Source organism: Trachymyrmex cornetzi, unplaced genomic scaffold, assembly GCF_001594075.2.
Source record: "Trachymyrmex cornetzi isolate Tcor2-1 unplaced genomic scaffold, Tcor1.1 scaffold223, whole genome shotgun sequence".
NCBI lineage: Eukaryota > Metazoa > Arthropoda > Insecta > Hymenoptera > Formicidae > Trachymyrmex > Trachymyrmex cornetzi.
In genome coordinates, this window is record NW_017296881.1 from 1,688,073 (window position 1) to 1,709,941 (window position 21,869).

The 21,869-nt window shown below is 34.4% G+C and overlaps 6 protein-coding genes across 11 annotated transcripts in view; 1 reads left to right on the plus strand and 5 right to left on the minus strand.

The window, feature by feature from the left end:
• dac (dachshund family transcription factor) overlaps nt 1-4,859 on the minus strand; it is a 207,586-nt gene extending 202,727 nt beyond the window's left edge. For both annotated transcript variants that reach the window (XM_018506307.1, XM_018506306.1), the window contains exons 1-2: nt 4,829-4,859; nt 4,135-4,194 (exon numbers count right to left, since the gene is read on the minus strand). In XM_018506307.1, coding sequence (XP_018361809.1) covers nt 4,135-4,194; nt 4,829-4,851 — 83 coding nt within the window. In that variant the 5' untranslated portion in view covers nt 4,852-4,859. The remainder of the gene's footprint in view (nt 1-4,134; nt 4,195-4,828) is intronic.
• Nucleotides 4,860-6,224: 1,365 nt separating this feature from the next.
• Nucleotides 6,225-8,084, plus strand: alc (5'-AMP-activated protein kinase subunit beta-1). The gene is made up of 5 exons (XM_018506431.1): nt 6,225-6,432; nt 6,702-6,908; nt 7,012-7,287; nt 7,400-7,630; nt 7,717-8,084. Exons 2-5 carry the CDS (start codon nt 6,717-6,719, stop codon nt 7,861-7,863), a joined length of 846 nt encoding a protein of 281 aa, XP_018361933.1. The 5' UTR covers nt 6,225-6,432; nt 6,702-6,716; the 3' UTR covers nt 7,864-8,084.
• Nucleotides 8,085-8,175: 91 nt separating this feature from the next.
• LOC108760444 (pancreatic triacylglycerol lipase) lies at nt 8,176-10,219 on the minus strand. 2 transcript variants are annotated; one of them, XM_018506430.1, is made up of 6 exons: nt 9,854-10,219; nt 9,361-9,510; nt 9,102-9,250; nt 8,852-9,028; nt 8,499-8,774; nt 8,176-8,430 (listed from the first exon to the last, which is right to left on the minus strand). In XM_018506430.1, the coding sequence occupies exons 2-6, from the start codon at nt 9,462-9,464 to the stop codon at nt 8,186-8,188; spliced, it is 951 nt and encodes a 316-aa protein (XP_018361932.1). In that variant the 5' UTR covers nt 9,465-9,510; nt 9,854-10,219; the 3' UTR covers nt 8,176-8,185. The 2 variants fall into 2 exon arrangements, with proteins under 2 accessions (XP_018361932.1, XP_018361931.1); XM_018506429.1 differs by lacking the exon at nt 9,854-10,219 and having other exon boundaries at nt 9,361-9,702.
• Nucleotides 10,220-10,706: 487 nt separating this feature from the next.
• Nucleotides 10,707-13,936, minus strand: LOC108760153 (uncharacterized). The gene is made up of 5 exons (XM_018505958.1): nt 13,740-13,936; nt 11,835-11,998; nt 11,750-11,773; nt 11,292-11,607; nt 10,707-10,716 (listed from the first exon to the last, which is right to left on the minus strand). Exons 1-5 carry the CDS (start codon nt 13,910-13,912, stop codon nt 10,707-10,709), a joined length of 687 nt encoding a protein of 228 aa, XP_018361460.1. The 5' UTR covers nt 13,913-13,936.
• Nucleotides 13,937-15,348: 1,412 nt separating this feature from the next.
• On the minus strand, nt 15,349-17,614 carry LOC108760245 (F-box only protein 22-like). Its single transcript, XM_018506066.1, has 5 exons — nt 17,304-17,614; nt 16,858-17,021; nt 16,314-16,632; nt 15,771-16,195; nt 15,349-15,694 (listed from the first exon to the last, which is right to left on the minus strand). The coding sequence occupies exons 1-5, from the start codon at nt 17,489-17,491 to the stop codon at nt 15,609-15,611; spliced, it is 1,182 nt and encodes a 393-aa protein (XP_018361568.1). The 5' UTR covers nt 17,492-17,614; the 3' UTR covers nt 15,349-15,608.
• Nucleotides 17,615-18,320: 706 nt separating this feature from the next.
• Nucleotides 18,321-21,759, minus strand: Tsen54 (tRNA splicing endonuclease subunit 54). 4 transcript variants are annotated; one of them, XM_018506025.1, is made up of 6 exons: nt 21,699-21,759; nt 21,274-21,344; nt 20,612-20,951; nt 19,751-20,518; nt 18,576-19,675; nt 18,321-18,501 (listed from the first exon to the last, which is right to left on the minus strand). In XM_018506025.1, the coding sequence occupies exons 2-6, from the start codon at nt 21,312-21,314 to the stop codon at nt 18,360-18,362; spliced, it is 2,391 nt and encodes a 796-aa protein (XP_018361527.1). In that variant the 5' UTR covers nt 21,315-21,344; nt 21,699-21,759; the 3' UTR covers nt 18,321-18,359. The 4 variants fall into 4 exon arrangements, with proteins under 4 accessions (XP_018361527.1, XP_018361525.1, XP_018361526.1 ...); XM_018506023.1 differs by lacking the exon at nt 21,699-21,759 and adding an exon at nt 21,534-21,691; XM_018506024.1 differs by lacking the exon at nt 21,699-21,759 and adding an exon at nt 21,461-21,691.
• Between the last annotated feature and the right edge of the window lie 110 nt (nt 21,760-21,869).

The window sequence follows — 21,869 nt, forward strand, 5'->3', positions numbered from 1 at the left end:
TGTCAATACTTTCCCGTGGCAAACGCCGCGGAAGACAATCGCGTTGACACCCCGTGATGGATGTCCCGCCTGCTCAAAATACCCCCTCAGTTTTCCCGCCAATAAAGCCCATTGTAAATGCGAACTATTCGAAATATTAGATCGGCACAGCGATTACGGCCCGTTCAGTCATCGCCGTTGACGCACCGTAATCCTTTCCCACCTCTCTCTTTTCTTTTCTTTCTCTCTCTCTCTCTCTCTCTCTCCTCTCTTTCTCTCTCGCTCGGCATTTACTCCGCATCACTTTTGCACCTTCGCTTGATTTTCGCCATACAATAAAAAAGAAACAATTCTCATCTTCTTTTTGCTGTTTGAAAATAATTTAAAGAAAAATACGCTGATAAAAGTCTCAAGCTTCGCTATGTAATATTAAGTACCGGAAGATAATGAAAAATATTATCAATTTTACATTATTTCCATATTATTACGATTATCCAGACCTGCCTCGCCTTTTCAGAAACGAGACAGTCGGCGCTCGTTTCTATTTCATATTTCATGCGCCATTACGTAATAATGCGGGCGTTTAAGAAACCGACTATATCCGAAAGTTTTTAAGATACTAATATTTACCCCGTTGCTGCTCGCGATTGAATTATTAAAGCGCAATAAAATTTTCAAATCGGTCGTAATTATAATAATACGCGGAGAGGAGGAGAAGGAAAGCCCCACTGCGGTTCTTAGCCGCAGAGAGCTTTATTAATCCAAAAAACTTAACGAGATGTTGAAACGCGACGTTGACGTTATACCTATTATTACACTGAAACCGCGAAGGCTACTCTTCTATCGGGAGCGGACAATCTGTCATACCGCGCGTTCAATGAACAGCCTCACATTGATATTTCAGTAACCGGGCGCGTAAGCAGAAAATCGCGTGCGCCACTGTAGCAATATAACGCGAGATTACAACACGACGCATTCCCGCCGCACGCTACAACCGCGTTATACAATGTCCCCTCTACGACATCGCGAAATAAACAAATAAAAATGAAATAAACGAGTAAAATAACCCGCGAAACAAGGACCGCTACGATCAAGTCTTTTATGGATGGTTTCTCACTCGGCGTGTCTCGGAATCGCCACGGTTACTTCAACGCAGAAGTTGTTTGGATTGTTCTTAATCTCCATTGTAATTGCACTCGCAGTCGCTGGGAACTGTGGCCGACCAATTTTGAATTTGGATTGTCGGCCCGATGATGGATCGGTCTTTTGTACGCGACGCTGATGATACCTCGCAGATGTATCCACCGCACCCTTTTCGGACGAAACCACTTGCCGGTGATTATCGATTAAGCGCATGCACACACCGCCTCTCGCCGATCCTTTTTCCCCCGCCACCCTTCCGTCTTGGTCCTCCTTTTTTTCTCTCTCTCTCTCTCTTCGAATACGCTTTGGTATTTTTTTATCTTGAACGCTCGACATCTGGCCTAGACGACTTTCGGGACCCGTCACGAATTTACGTTCTTCCGTCAGTTGATACATGGCAAAGTCGATCGATTTTATAATGCGCAATTAAAATACGTTGAAAGTGAATAAAAGTCAATTTAATTTTCAAGATGTCTTGCAGCTCTTGCAACGATAATAACTTTTTAATTCGATCAATAAATGAATAATATACGTATAAAGATATTAGCTTTAATGCAAAAAAAAAAGATACGTGCAAAAGGCGAAGCAATATAATGTCTCTACGAAGCCTATCCCGGAATATAAAATCATATAGAATTTAATATGATCGATACAACACACACACACATACGTAAATATAACATAAAATTATTTTTTTAATTTAGACTTCACTACTCACTCTTGAAATAAATGTCTCTTGATAAAATTAATGGTGCGTAATTACTGTTTTTAACGTAATTCTATATATAATCCGAGTTCTTTAAGTAAATACGTCTATCGAGAATCGAGATAAGAATTAATCGTGCAAAGCATACGTAATATGACGAACACGCAATTGCCAGAAACCATGAACAGATGTTCCCACTTTAGATATCATCCGAACCTTTTACACTAATCTAATCAGCATCATTAAATAAGGAATACATTTAATAATCAACATACACCGCATGCTGTGCTAAATGAAATTCATACTATCTCGATAAGTGAAACGTTAGTGACTTATCGTCACTGGACAGAAAGCGTCTATCACGTTGTCAATGGAATCAAACCTTTTTTTACTTTTCAAATAATCAAATAAAAAAAATATCAACACGATAATATAATGCTTTTATAAGTCGCGAGGTAGAGGTGTGCGAGTTAAACATTTGTGAGATCAAATCGAATCGAATTTAAAATTCTTACGTTGAATCGAATCTTTCTGATTCGAAAACAAATCTAATTTAAATCAAATTTTCCTGGATTTACATTAAAAACTATTTTAAAAATAATAAAGTATCTTCAATAATCAGACTTTTTAAATAAACGAGAAAATAAAGAATTTTTTATTTACGAGAGTCATATATAAATAAAGTAAATAAACGATTAATAAACGATTCATTCGAAATCGAACCACTATACTAAAAAAAATGTTTGGTTGAAAATGGACAAACCAGAAAATTCTGATTGTATCATTCAGAATTCCGATTATCTCAAGTAGAATTTTTAGTAGATTTAACCAGCAAATTTTTTAGTAGATTTAACTTTAGTAGAGATAAACTAAAATTTTCTGGTTAAATCTACTAAAAATTCTACTTGAGATAATCGGAATTCTGAATGATACAATCAGAATTTTCTGGTTTGTCCATTTTCAACCAAATATTTTTTTTTTTTTTTCAGTGCAACGATTCGAAATTTCGAACTTATTCGATTTCGATCTCTCGGATTCGAAAACGAATTCACTACGATTCGATTCAATTTGATTCAAATCCAAATTATTCGCATATCTCTACCGCAGAGACATAATTTAATATGATTTATATGATCTATAATAGCAATTTAATTACGATTCGGTATGCGCGTTCTCCACATAAAAGCAGCTCTACAACTTGGACGGATCTCCTAATTTAAAATGTAACACCGTGCATTTAAAGGTAATTACATCGGAGAGGCGGGCACGCGGGGGATACTTTCGCGCGTCACGTCTATTCCTTTCGCGATTACTACCATCGAAGGGGAAAGGATAAATGAGCAGGTTGCGGTTACTCGAGGTTCGGGGATCGAGTGCTCGATTCGCTCCGGAATCGGCGTACACTGTCCACGTGATATCCGCCGCCCATAAGAAGATCACATTCGCGTTCGCGGGCCCGGCCGCAGGCCGCGCAGGCGGCCGCGGTGAAGTAGCCGCGCAATTTCGCAAAGCACCGTAACCGTAATTACTGTTATTGCAGGATATTTAATACACGGGGGCACGTAAAAAGCCGCGGTCCACCCCTCCGGATCGACCTCGCGGCCGCGTGGAGCGAGTAACACGAGCCACGAGATATAACCGCTCTCGCGTATAGCCGCCAGCTACGAAGGACGAAACATGCCCGGGGTGTGCTTTCGCCTTTATAAATAATAAATTCGCGCAGGAAACGGGCGAAAAAATTGACGAGAGACAGAGAGAGAGAAGGGGGGAGGTAGGGTAAGGGGAAGAAATAAAATTGAACGAAGAGGAAGGAGAGAGAGAAGCGAAGCGGGAAAAAAATAAAAATATGCGACGAAGAAGAGCACGACGCGGCCGATACATCTACTGGTAACTTTACCATAAACAACATTCCTCACGCTGAAAAACGGATTTCGATAACTTTATAGGGAAACGTGGAAAAAGCGAGGTTAAATTCGATTCAATTAAATTCGTCGCGAATGCAAGACAACAGTTTGCAAATAATTTTTCGAAACGAACAAGCGAACGAACGATCATTCCAAATTTGTCAGTTCCCGTCAGTAAATTAATTTTTACCGTGCACGCGAAAATACTAACTGTGCTGCGACCTGGCGCCGCAATGGCGACTCACTTGCCAAGTACACCAATGTGATGTAGACAATTTTTTAATATTTAATCTTCTATGTAACGTCCTTACGTCTAAAAAAAAAACCAGACGTGATCGCGTTGTAAAACACATGAATAAACAATTAATTATATAATTATACGTAAAATAAGTTTGTACTCACCAGTCGCTGGCGTCGCTGCGTTGTAGTCGCTCTTGCCGCTCGTATTTTCCAGTCATCGTGCTAAAAAACAATAATATTGAATAAGTTTGAAGATCGAGCTATTCACTTAATTTAATCGACGTAAAACTCATTACGGATGCAGTCCACTTAATGCTACAAATACTGCAAAGCATTTAATTGACCGATCGAAAGAAAGAATTTTTACTAATTGATCAATCAAAAATAAGTACTTCAATAAGTTTGTAATACCAAGGATACAATTCATTTAGCACTCACAACGCTCGCGAGCGTCACTTGTCCTTGTTTAATAAACAACAAGGATAAAAAATTAATTCTATGAACGTTGCGCCAAGTGGAACGCCTTTTATAGAAATTCGATATTAGTACCTGCCAATTAATCACTAATTTTAATTATTTGTTATATAATAAAGTATTTATTACATAAATTATTTTTTAATTATATTAATATATTGTTAACAGTACTTTTAAAATAAGTGATTAATTCGCTAGTAGTAAATTTTATATCTATTATCTATCAAAAGTACTGTCAGTAATACTTTTAATAAATACTCAAAATAAAAAAAAGTGATTAATATATTATCCAGTAATAATATTAAATAAATTTCCTAGAAAAGACAGTCAGGTAGACCGTCTACTTCAAAAAACGTTATTCGCTTGTTTGTAACAATCTTACCCGATACTCGGATATAACGTCATGACGAATCGAGAATATATATTTACATTATTTATGGCGACGCAAAACTAAATCGTACCAAAGCTAGATTCCAGTCTATCCTTTCAAAGTCACGAAAATAAGCACTCACCCGCGATCACAAAAACGGCACGCATCGGTACGACACATACGATCGCAATTACACGAATATGACAGTCGCCCGATACTTCGGCACTCTCTCGACATTTTGTTCAGCGCTACATAACTAGAACGACGCGACGTGGTAACCGCAATCGCGTACGCGAATTAAAACGTCACGCTACGATCGGTTAGTACTTCACCTTTCTGTTACTTAGCTCTTTATTTACAAGCTCGACGTTCATTCAAACGCGTAATTCACGACGAGGAAAAGACACGGGAGCACTTCTCGCGCCGATTACGAATTATTGCGACGCGGCGTGAAAACTGTTATGGCCGCGCATGCGCATTCACGATACGTTTGTCGTTCGCGATAAGTCTTGCTCGCGAAAAGTTTGACCGGCAGCTTGTTGATGCCGTTTCATGGCGAGGCTCGACCGCGATTGTCGAACGAATATGACGTACGATCGCGCGACAGTTCGTTTGGTATTTCCGGCACTGTACGGACGCGAAACTCACACTCGGCGATGCGGAAAACGAGAAAATCGCGAAGAGCGCGACGCGACACGATCGCCGCGGCGCGAAACTGTCATGGCGACTGCGCATGCGCGCGCGAAATCTTAATATTATAAATAACGATTTGATACTCCTTGCTCTCAATAGTTGCTTTTTATTTTCACACATGTGATACGAGTCAAATTTACGAGTCTAAAATTGTGTGAGTATTTTATACTCAGATAATGATGGCACTATTTAATTGCTTACTTTGGTGACAAAATTGTCGCATGTAACAACATAAGTTTTAATTTGAATTAACAAGACTCACAATCAGTAAAGCACACGATCTCGATCTTATGTATTATAGACTGTATAGGTTGATTTGTTAGAATGAAAAGGAATGTGCATTTAACTGAATTTTGACGTCACAAATAAAAACTATCTGAGTTTTGATATATAAATGGAAAGCAATTGGAAACAGTTATTTTATTGCGCCAATATATGGAATATTTTGTATATTATATAAGTGCGAATAAATTTCGTGCTGATGTACCTTTTCCAAACGATAAACTTGTCAGATTTTGTTCCGCTTCGCAATTGATTATAAATTGATTTTCTATCACCAACTGATTACATTATCGAGAGATTACGTGGTAAAATTAGCTGAAATTACCAATTTTATCGACTTACGATATCATTACCTGATGCTTTCGGTAATGCGAATTTCTGCAGTATCTTATTGTCGATATATTGAGTAACTATATTTTAAGTGATAAAAAGTCTTGTGACATGATAGGCGTGTTGTATACATATCTACGATAAAAATGTTGTAATCCTCGTTTCTCACAAACGATCTAAACATCATCGGTAAGAAATTCAGAATAGAATCACATTGGAATCTTTTCGAGATCGAAGGACCGACCTAGCTTTAACGTCACCAGTGAATGTTTACATTCTCGATTCGTCGTTGATGTATATTGGAGCATCAGGTGAGATTATTGCAAACAAGTGAAATAACATCGTTGCACGTAACGAATTTTACATGGACCGAAATAAATAATATTCGAACTTTTAAACTGTTTTATTACAATCATCTTTTATTGTTTCTTAAAAAGGATAATGATGTTAAATAATCTCATGTTAACCTATGAAATAGTCATCATATTTATATTACTGCGTAATAATTAATTTACTTGCTAATTTACTTAAAAATTGTTTGTTTTTTTTTTTAATATCGTATCTTTTTGCACTTGTGAAGAACTTAAATGCAATAATGGGTAATGCGGGAAGCAATCAGCCTGTCGGTCATCATCACGGCACTACAGCAAATAGAGAGCGACATAGCAAAGATCATCCTCCACCCTCTCCAGGAAAGGAAGGCCAGGCGTTCGTTTTCGACAAAAAACCTAGCCAGAAGCTTGTATTTCAGTCCTCCCACGAAGAAGAAGAGTCATACTTTGCAAAAGTAATGTTGAGAGATATCAAAATAATATTTATATACATGTAAAAATATGTTTTACATATATGTTATATTCATATTACTTGTTATTTTATTTGGCTATGAATAGACCGGCCAACAGGATGGAGAAGACTTTGGATCGCAACGTCCAAGATCTAACACAGTATCTGAGGGTACAAAAGTTGCAGACAATAAGGTGCTACCAACTGTTTTCAAGTGGGAAGGAGGTGGAAAGCAGGTATATATTAGCGGGACATTCACTGGATGGAAAACATTACCAATGGTAAAGAGCCATGGAGATTTTGTCACGATAATTGATCTACCAGAAGGAGAACATCAGTATAAATTTTTCGTTGATGGAGAATGGAGACATGATCCTGGACTGGTGAGTGTTACATTTCTTTTAACAGCTTTATGTACATTATTTACAATGTATCTGTACTTCGTATATTATGTGTTGCATATTAAATTTAGAGATTATTGTTTTAATGTTATAGAAAATTGTAGACAACGGCATGGGTTCCAAGAACAATTTAGTTTCTGTAAGGAAGTCTGACTTTGAAGTATTTCAAGCTCTGGCAAAAGACAGCGAAGGTGTTACCAGTAGCACTCAAATGGAGTATGGTCAAGAAATACCACCGCACAAACCTTGGGAGAAAATAACTGGGCCACCTATCTTGCCGCCACATCTGCTACAAGTTATCCTTAACAAGGACACGCCATTATCCGTAAGTTAAATAATAAATATATAATATATATTTCGACGCGAAAATTAAATGAGACTTCTTCTGCCATCATATATTTTTTTTTCCAGTGTGAGCCTACTCTTCTACCTGAACCAAATCATGTTATGCTGAACCATCTTTACGCTTTGAGCATTAAAGACAGCGTGATGGTCCTATCAGCCACACATCGTTATCGCAAAAAATATGTTACAACTTTGCTTTACAAACCGATTTAAATGTCAAGTCATTTCCGCGTTTGTTGGTGTTGTACATTTTTTAATTATCCTGAAATAACACAGGTGCCCAAGTGACACCATATTAATGCATAAGATTTTTATGAGCTTCTTTGAGGCAAGGTAGAAGATTATAATATTTAGAAATGGTTGGTTCGTCGCTATGTTTATTATACCTCAATTATGTGTATAATAATGTAATTACTATTTATTAAAGCCAGATATTTTATATTTGCTTTTCTCGCTATTATCAACAAATGGAATCCAAGGTAACAGGAATTATTTCGAAATATGTATCTTGAAAGAATATGATTGTATATAATTTTCATTTAGATACATTATTGTTGGTTACTTCTGATACATGCGCATAAGGCGGATCTGATCTCGTTTTAAGAAAATATAGACCCTCGGCGGTATGTTCAACATGTTCTCCCATGAGTACTACTTGCGAATTGTCACATTTGCCGCTTAAGTATGAGTCCCAGTTGTCGCATTTCTTAGCCAGTAGTCCTGTTTTCGAATTTATACTTTCCGTAAAGTATGCATATGACCGCCCATGACTGCAAGCCTCTAAAATAAATTGAAAGAATAGGATATTTCTGTTACAAATATCTGCGCTAACGATGGAAATACTTTACCCATTATTTCAGGAACGCAGCAGCATCCGGGCTGAATCGCTGTACCAGCGTTTGGATAAAAATCTGCTTTTCCAAGCGGTTGAAGAAAGCCTAACACACCGCCACAGGAATGTATGACGTCGACGAATACTGCATCTGTGGGATCCAAGCGAGTTTTCTCGGAGGCGAGTATGTGGAATCCCGGCAATGCTGGATCCAAACCTGTTACTCTGCTCAATTTCCCGGAAGTCGTCGCACCGCCCGCATTCCCAGCCACGTGTGCACCAAGGGAATGACCTTATAAATCAACGGCCAATGAAATTGCGACTTATAAATAAAAAATAAATAATATTGTATTAGACAAGACAGTATACCGATAAAGTGAACGTCTTCCGTTTTCAGTCCAGTCTCTTTCACTAAGAAGTCTATAAAGTTGGCGGCGTTAGTCCCGACCCTTGCGGTGTTATGCATCGGTCCCAAATAAAATGTGCTCGCAGCCAACGGTTCCCAGTCCACAAGGATGACGTTGTAATCGCCGTGAGTGAGAAAAGCTGCTCGAAAGAGAAAATTATCCATTTCGCTAATAAATTAAGACTGAATTTGTAAATCAATTAGACAAGCTACCTTCTTTCATGTTGATAAGACTGGTACTCATGGCGCTCGACTTCCATCCGTGAGTTATGAATTTCGTTTTTCGCGAGGGTTTGAAGTCGGAACCAGCAAGATTCGAGGTGTCATTTAGAGTCACTCGTATACCTTTTTCCGGATTAGATCTTAAGAATAAGAATATTATGGAAACCATGGTTAAATGAATAATGAAAGAGAATTAAGGTGTGAATTTTGTTATAAATAATATTTATTTATTGGACTTGTAATTAGATACCGAGTGTAAATTATGTAAGCTATTTCTGAATTTAATACGCCTCTCCTTTCATTGTCTTGGATTTTTAACACTGCTACTTGAGGCTGTCCATTGCCGTCAGGCATAAAAATCCAATCCTCTCCGTAGCCATCGTATCTTTGGCGCAAACCGCTGTCCCATTGTTGCGAATAAACAGAATATCGCAATATAACAAGAATGAAGATTTGTTTCAACACTAGATTCGGTAACATCTTACTGCGGTACTTAATATCGTTATGAGCAAAGAATTGATTGCGAGTCGTGCAGACCTCGCATTAAAACTATGAACAATAGTCACAGCAACTAAATTACTGATGCCGCAAAACGGAGACTCCTTTTTAAATCCTAGCGGTATCATGATAAGACGCTGGTACCCTTTCGTTTGGCCTAGTTTTTCTTGTTTTATCTCGCATGTTGTATCGCAAGCGCGGAAGTACTGTCAAGCGGGGGATTATAATTACATTCAAAAGGGTACAGGTTTGTACTGAAACAAATAATGTGCAATCTCGTGCGTGCATATCGCGGGCGACGTTAAAATCAGCGTCGAAACGGGCTAATTAACCGATAATTTTACAAACATCGTAAAGTAACTCAGTATTGCGAATTATTTGCATTACTTTTCTGATACGTGTATTTTAAACAATGCGAATCACACTGAATAGATAATCACTTGCTCGATACAATTTGTATTATTCAAAACAAATACTACAGAAGTAATAAATGTGAAGGGATAAAGAAATTAAAAAAAGGTATAATATACAGAGTGTCTCATAACCACAATACTTTCACAAAGCGTATTCTAAAGATAAGACAGAGCAAAAAATCCTGACAGGAAAATGTCGAGGTCACAATTGTTTTTTAATTATAACCGATCAAACAGCCAGTAGTATATCGCGAAGAGTCCGTGCGCTCAGCTCGTAGTTACACGCACATCGATTCGATACTGCATTCACAGTTAATATTGAATTTTTTTTTATTCCACAAATAAGTACTATAATAAGAATATATAATTTCATCAAATGAAGATTTGCAATTTAACAAATATTTAAATTATTGAAAAAATATGGGCCATTTAATCTTACTTTGACTTTATTTATTAATACATGCTTACATCCTATTATCGATAAAAGCGCGTTCTGGATACGGGCCAATATAAATATTATCATAAGCTACAATTTGTTTCCTTATTTTTCGTATATTTTAGAACTAAAATACACGGGTAAAAACACACTTCACATAGATTACATTTAAGAATTTTAAAACGTTATCCATACGTAACTATTAAAAATAAAGTAGAATGGTAAGATCTCTCAGATTCATATTCCTTTTTAATGTTTTCTGAAATGAAAAAAAAATATATATTTATCAGATTATATTTTCATTAAGAAAGAGAGAAAAAGACTACTTACTTTCTTCACTAACGATAATAGATTTTTTAAACTGGTTAGACTGAACACTAAAACCTATAAAAGGTACTTTGGGGAATAATCTTTTAAATATCATTGGTTCTACATTAGTTGCATTATATAAATATCTGCGAGCCGTGCATATGAACATAAATCCTATAGAATGTTTCTTTAATTTCACTTCGTCCTTAAATAACTTTAGTTTTGCTTCGATTCGCTCCTCTGTAATACAATCCTCTTTTAAAATCGTGGACCACGTCTGTATAGAACCAGTAATCAGGATACCAAATGGTCCTATAAATAGTTGGCGCCAACTATTCCAAGCATATCTATGTATGAATGTAATGCCTGATACAGTACTGCATATAAAAATTGCATTTCGTATGCTAAATATATGAAAAAAAATAAACATGTGTTAGCAAGTTGAAAATTGTTGTATAAAAGTTTAACAGCTCTAAATAGTAAACTCTGATATGTATTACTGCTCGAATTAAATATACATTATACCTTTTTTGTATGGCTAATTGCCAAAATGCTTCTCTATAGACCAAATAATCACAGAATATTAAAAAACATGTAGATATTTCGTGACTTGGCATAGATTTAACAATTGTATTCATCATCTCCCGATATGCGATTGTTTCCCAATAAAGTGACTTCAATTGAAACGATTTTATTCCGACATTTGGAATTTGTGGCAAAAACATGCATGCTATGTTTGAAATTGGATGCCGACTCATCTCTTTATCAGCAACAATAAATGTACAATCATAATACATAGTCTCATAGCCCCCAGTTTGCAAAGTGGGTGTAATACGGGCTCCTTAAACACAAACAAAACATTGATTTTAACAATTCCAGATTATTCTATAACTTACAGAGAAAAATAAACAAAAGGACTAGTATCAAAATGATATTAATATATTCAAAAAGTAGTTTATCACAATTTAAAATAAAATATTTACTTGCTACTTGTTGATAAGGTTTTCCTATTTATATAATTACTTATTTATCATATAAGTGAATATAAAAAATATTGAACATATATACCTTTTTTATAATAGAGTCTTCTATCAAGAAAACAAAAACAGATTGATGATTTAATTCTCAGATTCTCGAGTGAACGTTTGAAACTATAAAATTTATTATAAGGCTTTATTATAATGCAAGGACCTCTTGTTAATTTCTCATTATTCGCAGCTTCTAACCAAGATCTTAAAACAATATAAAATAAAATATAAATTAATAGAACAGCTCAATTGAAATAAATCAAATAAAGGTAATAACAAGGGCTACGAGCCAATTAAAATTAATAACGTTTAATATTTAAAACTAGATTAGTAAAAAGTACAGACGTTTCGACGCCGATCGGGTCATTCTCAATGTTAGAATAATGTTACAATAAATGTCGGATTCTTCTATTACAAAAACAATGTTCTGTACGTTATAAAGTAGATTAAAAAAAATCTAGATACGTATCAAGTGCTTATGTCTTCCTCCTTTATTACGAATACATGGTCTATTGAGATATTAAAAGTGAGACGTTGAAATCGCTCAATATAATCGGGTCGTGATAACTCGTGATATTCGCATTTTTCTTCTATGAAAAGCAATCTTTTTTAGTCGAACTGTTGTGAGTCAAAAATTAAAAGAGTAATGCAATGGATACAAAAATTTTATAAGCCAATGTGCTGTATTAGAGCAGAGAAACTCTATCGGGTTACCCGTTACGGGTAGCATCGATAGTATCAGATAACGTTATGATAAGCACTTGATACGTATCTACATTTTTTAAATCTACTTTATAACGTACAGAACACTGTTTTTGTAATAGCAGAATTCAACATTTATTGTAACATTATTATTCTAACATTGAGAATGACCCGGCGTCGAAACGTTTGTACTTTTTACTAATCTAGTTTTAAATATTAAACGTTATTAATTTTTATTGGCTCGTAGCCCTCGTTATTACCTTTATTTAATATAAAATAAATATTTAGAGCACATTAAATAAATATATCAGCGCTAACTACCAGTGATACACGGTGGCCTGAACGGAAAGCCTAACATGTATCATCGGTGGTAGACGTGGCACGGAACATTTTAAAAACATGACATGAAATGTAACAAAAACGTTATTTGTAACAATTATAAGTTAAATCTTGTTCGTAATCCATTCAAGTGCATGCTACAGAAATTACAACGATTTACTTGTATTAAATAATTAATAAATGTTTAATGAGAATTTTTTGCGCGGTTGTTAGTGCGAAAATAAAAATCGTTTATTGTTGAAAAACTGTAGTATAATTATAGTTACGCATAAACGTTTCGGCCTGCTTCCGGGCCATCATCAGTATGTCTGAACGTATGTTGTTGAAAAATGCTCATTTTTTCATAGCAAGACGACAGAATGGCAACTCAATCTCCTTATTCTATTGGCATGTGTGGTTGACAATTTCAGTGGCAACGAATAACAGATAAAAATCTGTGCAGATATCAAAAACGTTACTAATTATTTTTTATAACATACTGATGATAGCCCGGAAGCAGGCCGAAACGTTTATAAGTAACTAATTATACTATAGTTTTTCAACAATAAACAATTTTTATTTTCGCACTAACAACAAAAAACTCTCATTAAGCCCTTATTGTTTTTGTTTTTTTATATTCTCAAGAGTTTGGTTACTTGTTTTATTTAATGTTTTAATTATATTTAATCGAGCATGAATCATCGATTGACCACAGCCCGATTCACGTGTTCGGAATCATTTCATCCTTGTTACTTGTTAAAGTTAAACAAGTACTAATGATGTTTACAAGCGTTGTAAATTATTGTGAGTTATTGAGGCGTCGGATGGCTCGGTGATCGGTCCGCGGACTAGCAATCCATGGATCCAGGTACGATCCCATTTGCGCCTCACGCAGAAGCAAATTTTCTTAAGTATGTATACATACCTGCAAACCATTGCAACGCTCGCGAGGTCCTTGCCATTTAAGTATTGGAAAATAAGTCTAAGAATATCGTATGGTATAAAATTCAATACGCTTTCATCGCTCCGCGTTGCATCTGCATCGTATTTAAACGTACTAAGTTTTTTTTTTTTAATTTTCTTTAATGATCTCTCCATTGATCTTCTTTGGTTTGAAAGATATCTCGTCCGTAGTCACTAATATTTCACATGCGACTAGTTTGTTACCTGATTGACTCTTTGGTCTAGTATATTCTAGACCGAAGAGTCATTCAGGTAATATTTTTTCCTAGGGTAGAAATGTGAAAAGCAAAAATTTTTTGTATGTATATATGTATATACATATACACACATAATATTTCACATGCGACTAGTTTGTTACCTGATTGACTCTTTGGTCTAGTATATTCTAGACTGAAGGATCACTCAGGTAATATTTTTTCCTAGGGTAGAAATGTGAAAAGCAAAAATTTTTTGTATGTATATATGTATATACATATAAACACATACATAAAAATTTCCACTTTCATTTCATTTTTTCGTCTATTTAAAATGGTTCAAAAAGTCTTTAAAAATTTACGAACATATATCCTCAACTTTCTAGATAAATGTTTAAATTTCATTTGGAAAATAATCATGGAAAATAATAAAATGTATCTAATTTAATTCGTTAAGGCGATGCTAAAGCCTCCTGTTTTACCACATTTCCATTCGGTGAAAAATCTCTGTATTAATATTTCATGTCACATATCATAGTCTGATATTTCATGTGTCAAGGTATATCCACACAAACTTGCATAGCCGCATAAACGTATGCATAAAGAAAATTATCCAATCACATTTTATGTACGACTTTAAAAGAGAACTGCAATTGGATAATTTTCTTTATGCGTATGTTTATGCGGCTATGCAAGTTTGTGTGGATATACCTTTACTCAACGAGGCTTTTCAAGCTTGTTGATTGGCTACAAAACAAAGAGGTTTTTGAATCTCTCTATCCTGCAGCCAATCAACGTGCTTAAAAAGTTTTTCGACATATAAAATATCAGGTTAAGGCTGATATCACATTTGTCATACGACAAATTTTTCAAAAGTGTTAATTGGCTGCAGGACAGATTTGAAAAAAAAAACATCTTTGTCCTACAATCAATCAACAGGCTTGAAAAGCTTGTACGACAAAAAACGGATGAATGTAATATTAGTCTAAGGATTAATATAGGGTACCTTCCATTTAGTAATCAAGAGTCAATACAAGTACGATTCTGTCTTTGTTACTCATGAAATGCAAAGAAAGATACAATGATATTTATGTCGACTTGTGTCACTAAATGGGAGGCACCCATACACATACAAACAAATTATATTACTAAAATCCCAATTTTTCAACAATTTTTACGATCTTCTGTATGATATACATATTGCACTAAATACGATATAGGAGTGACAAATAAATCGACAAAGGTTGCTATTTCTATAAGTCTTGCTGCATCTTCCACATATTTCGCTATCCGGGAAGAAACACGAAAGAATAAAAAAATAAAAACATAGTACGAATATATAATAATATATTATTATAAGTCACAACTTGTTTCCCCTTACTCTTCGGTAACATCATTTTAGGACTCATACAAAACACATATTTGCAAATTACATCTAAAAATAAAATACAAATCTTTATACTCAGATTTATTGCTTCGTTATACTGCATATTTTGTTCTGTGAATATCGGAGCACCATTGCTTTCAGATCTCGTTAATAAAAAAAAATTGGTAAATACAAGACCTAAATCTAGTAATGCACGAGTGATAAAATATGTTGTAGCACATAGCATTCATACGTGTCTTTTTTCAAAACATCAACCATATGTAAGTATCAAAAACACAGTAGAGAATTCGTTAGACCAAGACTTCGATCTCTTACATTTACATTCCTCGATGTTTTCTAAAACAAAAAAAAACCTATATATTGACTTATTTTCGTTAAACAGATATTTTCACTAAGAAAAAAAATTACTTACTTTCTTTGTTTACTTCATCAACGATAGTGGATTTTCCAAATTCGCCATAACCAGAACAACCTACTAAGGGTACTTTGGGGAATAATCTTTTAAATATTGTAGATTCTACATTAGTTTCGTTATACATTTCGTTTCCACGAGCTATGCACATGAACATAAATCCTATGGAATGTTTTTTTAACTTGACTTCATTCTTAAATAACTTTAGTTTTGCTTCCGCTTGCTCCTTTGTACGATTCTGTAAAACAATGGACCACGTCTGTATAGAACCAGTAATCAGGACAGCAACACAAGATGGTATATCCATTCTATGAATTATTCTATGTCTTGTTTGTCTTTTGTACAAACTATCATCATTTTCTATATGTTGTGCGTAAAGATCTTCCAAAACACCACCCCATACAGAAACTATTTCATTTTCTTTGCTGAATATATGCAAAAAGAAATAAATATGTATTATCAAGTATCAGCCATTGTTATATAATAGTTGGACATAATAATTACTTGGATATATGTATTGCTTGGATAAAATATAAATTATACCTTTTTTGTATAGCTCTGGCCCAACGTTTTGCTGTTGTACGACCTTTCAAATTACAGAATAACATAAAACACGTTTCGTGATTTGACACTGATGTTTCACGATTGACAATTGTGCTCATTATCTCCCGATATTCGGCTGTGTTCTGTATACTACTATGTTGTGCTACTTTAAATGATTTTATTCTCACGTTTGGAATTTGTGGCAAAAATGCACATACTATATTTGGATATGGATCTTCCATTTCTTTATCCATAATAATATCTCCACTATATAATATTATAATCTGACAATGTCCAGGTAGTAAAGTCTCTATGTGCTCTTAAACAAAAACGAAAAATTGATTTTAACAATCCCAGATTCTATGACTTTGGAAAAAATAAATAAAAAGAATAGTATTAAAATGGTATTAAAATAATCAAAAAGTAGTTTGTCATAATTTAAAATAAAATATTTACTAGCTACTTATTAATAAGGTCTTCTTATTCCTTTTTTTTAATTACTTATTTATAATCTAAGAGAATATAAAAAATATTAGATATATACCTTCTACATCGCGTGGTGTATTTTCAGGAATAAAAAAGAAACCGGCTGATGGTTTAATTCTTAGATTTGCGACATTTAAAATATCTACAAACTGTTCATAACATCGTATAAAGCAACAAGGGCCTCTAGTCCATTTCTCATTATTTACGGCTTCTAACCAGGATCTGAAAAGAATAATTTTATGCTTAAATTTTTATGTTGTGTTCAGCTAATAATGTATGTACTTTCATTTGCAGTACAGACAATAATGTAAAATATCAATAATTTTATCATGATTAAACATTTAAAGACATAACATGAAACATTGTAAACAGAATGTAACTCAAATCTTATTTGTATCCATTCGCGTGTATGTGATAAAGGAACTACAATCATTCTACTTACATCAAATATAAGCGTTTAAGATTACATCAAGCAAGAATTATTAACGCATCATCAATATGTACCTGCAAACCCTCGCAGCGCTCGCTAGGTCTCTGGCATTTAAATATTGAAAAACAATTCTCAAAATATCGTAGGTTAGGTAAGTACTGGAATCCAATATACTTTCATTGCTTTGCGTTGCACTATCATTGTTTTCGGATGTACTAGGTTTTTCCTTTCGAGGTTTTTTCTTTCGTACTGGATTCTCCATTAATCTTTTTCAATTTAAATCAATCGCTTGTCAAAATATCACAGTAAAATAACACAATGCAACACCACCGTGAAAGTAGTACTAAAGAGCGTAAATCGCAATATGTACCAACGTGCACCGTAAACACAGTAGATATGTGTATCGCGTGTCGTGTGTGTACGTATATATGCATATATATAAAATAAAATGATTGGAGAGGGTATCTATCAACAAGACAAGTCGGAATAGATTCAGATTGGTGTTTTCCCTAGCCACATGACTACGTTCAACAGAGAAAACTAGCGCTTAGTGATTCTTCAATATGATTGGTTTCTACACTTAGATCCAACCAAAAACTAAAGGAAAGAACCAATCATATTAAAGAATTATTAACGCTTAGTTTTTTCTGCTCAAAGCAACAAATAGAATCTGGGGAATAATTGAATAATTTCGATTATAATCCATTTCAAATAATTCTACGATATCCAGTTTTCCGACTGTCTCAAAACAACTGACATGACATTTGTTTGATATCAAATGTTCGATACATGAATATCAGATACTCAGATTCTATTATCTAGAAATCTAGAACTCTAAGAAATGAATAACAATGTGCTACATATATATACATATATAGAACATTGTTTTGTTAATTATCATTCTAATTTCTTTACATACAGGTCTCGATCTAAGCCTGCATAGTGTTTATTTTTATCATTTTTAAAAATTAAAATTAAAGAAAGTATTACACGAATCTTTTATAAGTATATAAAAGTTTATTAAGATAACAAAAAAAATTTATAATTACAAGATAATCTTTGACATAGATGTATTACACATCAGTTGCTTGAAAATAACTTTAACCAATTAAATGTACCTGAATAAAAAGTTAAATTATGTTTGGCATCGTTATAATACCCGGTTGAATGTATGATATCGACATTGACACATATGCTAATACTATTTGAGAACCTTTCGCATCCTGTTGTAGGCGATTTAACTCAACAGGTTGTAGGATCGAATCTTCTTTTCTGCAATTTTTTAATTGGGATTTATTAAACGTTAATATTTGTACAGATATACTTTTTTAATTACCAGATAATACCTTATCACTACCAGGCTGTACAATGGTTGACCAGGATTTGCCTTTTTATAATGATGTGTACAGGAATACACATTATAAGATATCTTATATTTGCTCTTTTTCCTTCTAACAGTTCTTTCTGGCGCTGATTTTATTATAGCGAGTTTATTAAAAATTTCTGTCATTGAGGATACGTTTCTCGGACTGACTAAAGGATTGAGAAATTTTACGACTTGCACTTCGGTGCAATCTTCCTCACTTTCGTTCAAATTTTTACAATCTTCATCGTCGATTGTAATGGTTTTTTCTTCAAACCATCTTTTCTTTAATTCGGTCCATGAACTAGTTCCTAGACGTGTCGTAAAGGAAGGTCGATTAATAATCTCGTGACCGACTAGACTATTAGCATCATCGTGTCGTCGTCTTGCAACAGAATGTGTACTGCTGTGCATCGACGCGTTTTCAATCATTCTCCGCTGAGAAAATCTTTGCTGCCATAAAATATTCTGATAGAAATTATGTCGGAGTTGATTCTCCGTAAAAAAATGTCTAGTTCGATACCCTTCTATAATCGGTATCATGAAATTGTTCATCTGTATGGTGTAACTTCTTTGCTGAACAGTGTTCCCATGGTTACCAAAGGCGACAAATAAATTATGAAATACATTCTGCGTGACCCTATTCTGCAGATAAACGTCTGGAAAGTAATTAAACGGAAATCTATATGCGTAAGGCAAGCTAATATTCGTTCCATGCATTTGATCTACGGAATAAAAAGATCGCGATGGACTACGTAAGAGTGAACGTTGATTTTGAAAGGAAGCGTTTCTGTTATTAACTGCAAGAGGACTCCTAGAGTGAGACGCGTTTTGTCTCGCATTACTTCTATCATTTTTGCAATTCTGTCGCGCTCGTTTGTCGTTTTCTTGCATATTTAAAATCATCGTTCGATTGTATTGGTATGTGCTCTTCTGAGGCCTTATATTGTGCGGTATATATCGCCTGGAAATTTTCTCGTTAATTTCCGATTGGAAGGCAATATTTGGTAGCAGATTTAACATTTCCATTCTTGTCATACAACGTGGTAATTCCTGAACTTCATCATCAGATAACTCAATCACCTAATTAAAGAGAGAAAAAATTATTGACAAATTCTTTGTACTATACATTAGTATACATATTTGAGAATATCTTACCTCATGTTTTGACTTTTTCGCATGTAACTCATCAATTTGCGAAACTGCCTTTCGCTTCTCTGGATTCCTGGAATTTTCACTGGTGTCAGAATCGATTATAGAAATTTCTGGAAATGATACTTTATCGTTTCTTTTAGGCAACTGCTTCACGTTACGTTGAATGCGAGCACCCGGCCATGATACTTTACACGATGTGTCTCTGAGAATTTTTATATTGCCTAACAAAGTTTCATCGGAAATTATTTCTGGTTTAGAATGTCGATTTTTTTCTTCGCTGTTTGCAGTCTTTTCTGTCACATTATTTTCCACATCTCGGGAAGTAACTGGCTCATTTTCATGACGTTTCACAGTATTACATACAACCTGGTCTACTAGATCAGATATTACTTGTTTTACAAATTCTTGTACCGTAGTCTTTTCATGGTCTTCCACATTAAGACTAACAGATTTATCCGATGTTTCCGGCATATTGTTCGTTACAGTTAGTTTTGATTTCTTTACACTTTGCTTGTTTTGTGGTTGGTTATCAGACATTCTCAGTCCATTCTCAGGATCAACAATAATTTTCCGTTTAACAAGAGTGAGATCATCCGATCTATTGCACTTGTCTGACTCTTCATAAAAGTAGCGCTGTATACGGTAGCCGTAACGTGTTAATTGACTATAAACCCTATATTCTTCCAGGGTACATACTGAGTCATCAATCAAAATTTCATATGCTTGCTGAATCGAGCATGATAATCCATTCCAAATGAGTTCAAGGCAATTCTTGAACACATATAAGAGAGTACATTAAATAAATATGGTGTAATAATTGAAGCATTATTAAAAAATATAATATACGAATTATAGAAAACATACTGTTTCTATGAGAAATAACGCCTCTTCTGGTAGCAAGTATAAGGAACCATTTCTTTCCAGACCAAAATTGCTCCAGTCTTGACCAGATCTTTTAGTAACAAGAGCTCGCTTTTGGGATGGTAGCCACTCGGCACTAGCTAATTCTGAAATACGTTCGACTCTCTCGACATTTAACAAATCTTTACGCTTTTTAAGTCCTTTCTCAATCTGAACATTTTGTAGCCAAGAATTATCAGGTTCAAAATGCTTCTTTCCACTTTTAGGTAAAGTCTTTAAAGACCTCTCCCATTCCTCTAGTAAGCAAGTACTGATACCCTTGTTGCATAACAATTCTTTGGCCCTGTTAGTAAAAAATCAATTTTTATTTGACTAATTAATTATCATTAAACATATGTGTTATTATAATTATAATTTTCAACGAAACAAACGCCATAATTTTACTTTAATCAAGATTTAAATTCAAGATTTATTAAGGATAAAATAAATTTTCATTTTTTTAATAATTCTCAAAATTAAAATTTAAAAAAGAGAATAACACACATATGAAGAATAACACGACTTCTTTATATTTGAGCAATGCCAATTAAATCACTAATAACTTTGGTTAGTGATTTTGATGAAGAAACTATTGTAAAAAAAAAATGTTATAAACTATGACTCACGTTAGCGTATTGCACGGTAATTTTTCAGGTGGTTCATCCATCACGGAAAACAGATATCCATCCACAAATATCTACGGGAAACAATGCTACAGAACGTATGAAACGTATTTCGAGATATTAAAATTGCTCTATATTATTTAAAATTGTATACTATGCTTAAATAACAGATATCCACACTGATTCACACCGGCAAAAGATGAATCGTGGCGAGTATATAGTATTCGGCGAGATCGATTCGCGTTATCTTATATACACAATACCTATATTAGACGCGTGATATATTAATTGATCTCAATGTTTGTTCTTTGCAGCTATCTGTACTCCTCTCACGTCTGTCTCTTTCCAATATCTATCTGTATATTCATATTATTTTTTTGATGCAAAGAAGTAGAAAGTAGAATATAATGCAGCTTTAAAGAACACACCTTAAGTTATGTTTGCAATTCCCATCTTTCCTCTCTCTTCGGGAGCTTTCCAACAAGCGACACTAGATGCGTTCAGAAAACTCAACAGTTGAGAGAGCGCCCGCTGCTATTGATGTATTCTTTCAGATCTAAAATGCTGATTGGATGATCTAAAAGAATACACCAATAACA

What these genes read in the sequence shown, in the direction of transcription:
- alc (XM_018506431.1), top strand. Translation starts at nt 6,717, where the DNA reads ATGGGTAATGCGGGAAGCAATCAGCCTGTCGGTCATCATCACGGCACT. An exon ending in GGAGACATGATCCTGGACTG is followed by an intron (nt 7,288 to 7,399) that starts GTGAGTGTTACA and finishes TTAATGTTATAG; the next exon opens with AAAATTGTAGACAACGGCAT. An exon ending in ACAAGGACACGCCATTATCC is followed by an intron (nt 7,631 to 7,716) that starts GTAAGTTAAATA and finishes TTTTTTTTCCAG; the next exon opens with TGTGAGCCTACTCTTCTACC.
- LOC108760444 (XM_018506429.1), bottom strand. Translation starts at nt 9,590, where the DNA reads ATGTTACCGAATCTAGTGTTGAAACAAATCTTCATTCTTGTTATATTG. An exon ending in TCTTATCAACATGAAAGAAG is followed by an intron (nt 9,029 to 9,101) that starts GTAGCTTGTCTA and finishes TCTTTCGAGCAG; the next exon opens with CTTTTCTCACTCACGGCGAT. An exon ending in GGAAGACGTTCACTTTATCG is followed by an intron (nt 8,775 to 8,851) that starts GTATACTGTCTT and finishes TTGATTTATAAG; the next exon opens with GTCATTCCCTTGGTGCACAC.
- LOC108760153 (XM_018505958.1), bottom strand. Translation starts at nt 13,912, where the DNA reads ATGGAGAGATCATTAAAGAAAATTAAAAAAAAAAAACTTAGTACGTTT. An exon ending in AAGACTCTATTATAAAAAAG is followed by an intron (nt 11,774 to 11,834) that starts GTATATATGTTC and finishes TTATATAAATAG; the next exon opens with GAAAACCTTATCAACAAGTA. An exon ending in ACCTTATCAACAAGTAGCAA is followed by an intron (nt 11,608 to 11,749) that starts GTAAATATTTTA and finishes TTTGTGTTTAAG; the next exon opens with GAGCCCGTATTACACCCACT.
- LOC108760245 (XM_018506066.1), bottom strand. Translation starts at nt 17,491, where the DNA reads ATGGAGAATCCAGTACGAAAGAAAAAACCTCGAAAGGAAAAACCTAGT. An exon ending in TACACCACGCGATGTAGAAG is followed by an intron (nt 16,633 to 16,857) that starts GTATATATCTAA and finishes TTTTTGTTTAAG; the next exon opens with AGCACATAGAGACTTTACTA. An exon ending in TGATGAAGTAAACAAAGAAA is followed by an intron (nt 15,695 to 15,770) that starts GTAAGTAATTTT and finishes TTTTTGTTTTAG; the next exon opens with AAAACATCGAGGAATGTAAA.
- Tsen54 (XM_018506025.1), bottom strand. Translation starts at nt 21,314, where the DNA reads ATGGATGAACCACCTGAAAAATTACCGTGCAATACGCTAAC. An exon ending in CGAAAAAGTCAAAACATGAG is followed by an intron (nt 19,676 to 19,750) that starts GTAAGATATTCT and finishes CTCTTTAATTAG; the next exon opens with GTGATTGAGTTATCTGATGA. An exon ending in TACAGCCTGGTAGTGATAAG is followed by an intron (nt 18,502 to 18,575) that starts GTATTATCTGGT and finishes AAAAAATTGCAG; the next exon opens with AAAAGAAGATTCGATCCTAC.